General features: G+C 40.0%; 1 protein-coding gene across 1 annotated transcript; it reads right to left on the reverse strand.

Moving 5' to 3' along the window:
- Window positions 1-465: 465 nt before the first annotated feature.
- tspan13a (tetraspanin 13a) lies at window positions 466-2,556 on the reverse strand. Its single transcript, XM_049730544.1, has 6 exons — window positions 2,383-2,556; window positions 1,674-1,841; window positions 1,432-1,512; window positions 1,252-1,365; window positions 1,064-1,183; window positions 466-982 (listed from the first exon to the last, which is right to left on the reverse strand). Exons 1-6 carry the CDS (start codon window positions 2,443-2,445, stop codon window positions 908-910), a joined length of 621 nt encoding a protein of 206 aa, XP_049586501.1. The 5' UTR covers window positions 2,446-2,556; the 3' UTR covers window positions 466-907.
- Window positions 2,557-2,699: the final 143 nt, after the last annotated feature.

The raw sequence follows: 2,699 nt of genomic DNA on the forward strand, positions 1-2,699 counted from the left end.
AAAAATCCATGTTGAAAATGATAGTTTGGGGGTTAAAGGTAATTTACTTTAGAACTGAGTCATTTTTGAAAATCACATACTTTAAAATTAAGTCAAACAATACTCCAGGGAAAAATGTTTGACATTTAATAAGATTTCCACACTTGCAGGTCAAAGTACAAAACGGGTTAAACCACCCGCTCAACTTCCTGCTCATCATCCTGTTGAGTCAGGTGAGAGCTCATCCTCTTTTCTCACCAACCAGACGCCAAGACCGGTTTGATCAACAGATGACTCACCCATGTGTTGACGTTGACACAGCACTCAGTGTGACATTGCCATTGGGTCACACGTAATATCGTCAAGGTATGGTGAAATTCATATAACCTCACATCTAAAATTGAATTTAATCCCTTCGTACGTGACATCCAATGCCGTTTAAAACACTGTACAGTGTTTGCGCATGTAAAAATATAAACACACAAGGACTGACATAAATCTTTATTGCTGAACACACCTTTGGAAGGACAATATTGAAATAAGTAAATATATTTGAGTCCAATATGCACTCTAACCCATGAAATATTGAAAACCAAACAATTTAAAAAAAATTGAAGGTTGTCATCAAATGTGCCTTAGTGTTGTGACAGCGCAGTATAGCATGCTACCCTGCTAGCATAGCAATATTTTCTTCCATGGCCAAGGGAATTCAGTGTTGTGACATTGATAGTCAAGCATCTTAAGATAACCTCAAAGATCCTTTAGCGTCCTGAGCTCAGACAGAAGGAACTAGCAGCTAGCATGGCTACTTCAAACGTGGCAGTCTTTAACCACTGTAAACAGGAAAGCCATACAGCAAATCTCAAATCCAAAAGGCAAGTAAATTGATAATTGGAGCAGTGCAATATATTCTAAAAAAAAAAAAAATCTAGAGAAAGGCTCCAGGATTTGATCGAGGGTCTTTTATATTTCTGTAGCGACGGGCCAGCCAAACGCCAAGCATCTGTCGTGGAAAGACAACATTGTAAAGTATGTTTCAGAATTTAACAATAAAATAGATGTTTTATCCATCATCCCTATTGACCTCTGTGAAGCTGAAGAATAGTCCGATACCACCCACAAAGCGCAGAACGTCCCCGGCGTACATCTCGATGATGTCGGCGCATGTAGCGCACGTCACTGGTGGTTGCTGGTTAAAACAGCTCTATGGAAAAAAAAAAAACCCATTATAAGAGCCTCTATTGTCAAGCTTGGCTACGTTTTTTCTTTTACCGCAGCGCAGGTTCTGTTGTAGTCCACGTGGTAGAAGCCGCAGCAGTTAAGCGTTTTCTCCACATCCATCTGCGTCGCCTCGGACTTATTCCAGCCCACTTCCAGTAGATGATTCTGTCAGGAGATCGGGAAGTCAGTCAAGTCCATCACAATGTGGAGCTACTGGAGCTTGAACCTTACCCGTTGGTTTTCGTTGAGGGCCAGACAAGCACATGACACAGACAGCTGCACCACAAACACCAGGGACAGGATGATCATGTACTGCTATGTTAAGGAAGCACCATCGACTGATGGAAGTATATCAAAAGTGGCCTCAAAAAAACATTCAGAAACATTTTCACTTTCAACTCCTTATCAAAATAAGTTTTAAATCCAGAATATGAGTACTTTTGTCAGCTCGGCTGGAAAACGCACAAGGATACGAAGAAAAGCAGCACCTGGTGGTGCCGCAAAGCGCCGCACAACCCCACAAAGGCTACCAGGAGCAGGAAGATCCCGACGCCGATCACACCCGCCACCACCTGGATGCTGGACACCAGGCCGAACCATTTGCCCCAAGCTGCTACGCCCACTAGCAGCAGGCTCACCAGCTGAGGTAATGAAACAATTCATTTTTAGATTAAAAAAAAAAAAAAAGTGGCAAAGTAGCATCTCAGCTCTTCGCTCCTCGTCGGTACGGCACTAATTTGAGTCATTCCTCAGAGGCTGTACATATTATTTTGTCTTTGTATATGTTGCTTTATCATTTGTGTTCTGTTATAGCACCACAACATAGATCTTAAATGCTCTCTGTTCATATAAAAAAATGTATAGTAGAATTAAATATTAAACTGCCAGACATTTGTTTTGAGCCTTTTGAAATAGAAATACAACACGATTGAAAGTCCCTTGATTTGGTCAATCAACACTAAAAGTTAAATGAGGAAAAGTTAATCATATTATGAATTCCTCCACCCTAAACAAAAAACGAGATAAGATACCTTTGCAAATGTACAATTCAAAATTTTTAATATAAACTTAGTCTATGAAGACAACAAATAAATTAGGAAGAACACGCCTCATTTAAGAGTTTAGTGCAAAGACGATCGCAGTCATTACGCAATATAAAAAAAAACGAAACCCAGTACTTACCACGTATAGTACATTGAGTGCGCAAAGAGAATTTTTCGTGCAAACAAATCCTCCGCAAACCATCTCTGCCACTCAAAAATGTCAGACTAACTCAATTCTCCGATATCCACTCTCGCAATGGACACCCAGCTTTGTTTATTTCATTCCTGTAATCGTGTACAGGTGTTTGTCATGTGACGTATGCACACTTCCTCGTTGACGTCAGCGACGAATTATTTTTCCATTGTTTTTATTTGGGCGTGGGGGTTATAAATTCCATCCTTGCTAAACGAAATCGTTATTGTCATAACTTTAATTAATTTTCATCATTAATAAAA

The sequence above is a fragment of the Syngnathus scovelli genome, chromosome 9 (assembly GCF_024217435.2).
Source record: "Syngnathus scovelli strain Florida chromosome 9, RoL_Ssco_1.2, whole genome shotgun sequence".
NCBI classification, from domain to species: Eukaryota; Metazoa; Chordata; class Actinopteri; order Syngnathiformes; family Syngnathidae; genus Syngnathus; species Syngnathus scovelli.

Excerpts from the sequence above, each read along its gene's own strand:
- tspan13a (XM_049730544.1), bottom strand. The coding sequence starts at position 2,445 with ATGGTTTGCGGAGGATTTGTTTGCACGAAAAATTCTCTTTGCGCACTC. Across the intron at positions 1,842-2,382 it reads CACTCAATGTACTATACGTG|CTGGTGAGCCTGCTGCTAGT; the intron begins GTAAGTACTGGG and ends TCATTACCTCAG. Across the intron at positions 983-1,063 it reads TATTCTTCAGCTTCACAGAG|ATGCTTGGCGTTTGGCTGGC; the intron begins GTCAATAGGGAT and ends TTTCCACGACAG.